Here is a 1,013-nt window from a genome sequence, read left to right as displayed (position 1 = left end):
AGGGAAGGAGGCCCTAGAACTGTTTGGGCAGATGCTGTTGGAAGGGATCATGCCAGATAAGGTTACTTGTCTAAGTGTCCTTGATGCCTGTGCTAGCCAGGAAGCCCTACACAGAGGAAAGCAAATGCATACCTACATAATGCAGAGTGGGTTTGAGGCGGATGCAGTTGTGGGGACTGCCCTTGTCAATATGTATGGTAAATGTGGAAGCTTGAAGGAAGCAGAAAGGCTTTTTGGTGAAACGCCAAAGCTGGACATTATCTCTTGGACAACCATGATTGCAGCTCATGCCCAACATGGACATGGTGATGGGGCCATTGAAGTCTTTGACAGGATGCAGCATGCAGGAGTAACAGCCGACAAGCTCACCATGGTCAGCCTCCTTTCTGCCATTAGCCGAGCTGGTCTGTTGGATGAGGATTGCCAAATTTTCATTTCTATAAGTAAAGGGCATGGGAATACACACAGTGTCAAGCATTTGGACTGCATAATTGACATACTTGCCAGGGCAGGCCGGTTGGATGAAGCAGAGGAACTGATTAGTGAGATGCCATTTCAACCTACTGCTGTGACATGGATGACTCTGCTGGGTGCCTGCAGAAACCAGCTTGATGTGGAACGTGGAGAACGTGTTGCAAGGCATGTTTCCGAACTCAATCCATGGACTACAGCATCCTATGTAATGCTATCAAACATCTGTACATCAGCTGGCAAGGGCAATGAATCAGAGACATTGACAATCAAGATGCTTGACCGGGTGTGAACTGGCAATGACATTGCAGCTGAAGTGAGGGTTAAGTGAGTTTGATGGTATGCTATACAATTCGAACCATGCAGAATTGGCTAAGGATCTGCGTGGGTAGCTATGAGAGGCATATTTGTCACAGATCCTGCCTGTGGAGTCGGCGGCTTAGAATCTGTGTGGGTAGCTATGAGAGGCATATTTGTCACAGATCCTGCCTGTTGAGTCTGCGGCTTAAGAAGCTGGCAAGTGCAAAACTGCTTTATGCATG

At 47.8% G+C, this 1,013-nt stretch overlaps 1 protein-coding gene across 1 annotated transcript in view; it reads left to right on the top strand.

Annotated features, from left to right (window-relative positions):
- Positions 1-763, top strand: part of LOC147896257 (pentatricopeptide repeat-containing protein DOT4, chloroplastic-like) — a 2,124-nt gene extending 1,361 nt beyond the window's left edge. Inside the window, exon 1 of the mRNA XM_087382245.1 lies at positions 1-763. This exon is cut by the window's left edge and continues 1,361 nt beyond it. Coding sequence (XP_087238371.1) covers positions 1-763 — 763 coding nt within the window.
- The last annotated feature ends 250 nt before the right edge of the window (positions 764-1,013 follow it).

The sequence above is a fragment of the Dipteris shenzhenensis genome, chromosome 12, assembly GCF_047967505.1.
Source record: "Dipteris shenzhenensis isolate YYH24624 ecotype China chromosome 12, Dip_SZ_1.0, whole genome shotgun sequence".
Taxonomy (NCBI): Eukaryota; Viridiplantae; Streptophyta; class Polypodiopsida; order Gleicheniales; family Dipteridaceae; genus Dipteris; species Dipteris shenzhenensis.
This window is presented reverse-complemented; position numbering and strand designations above follow the sequence as displayed.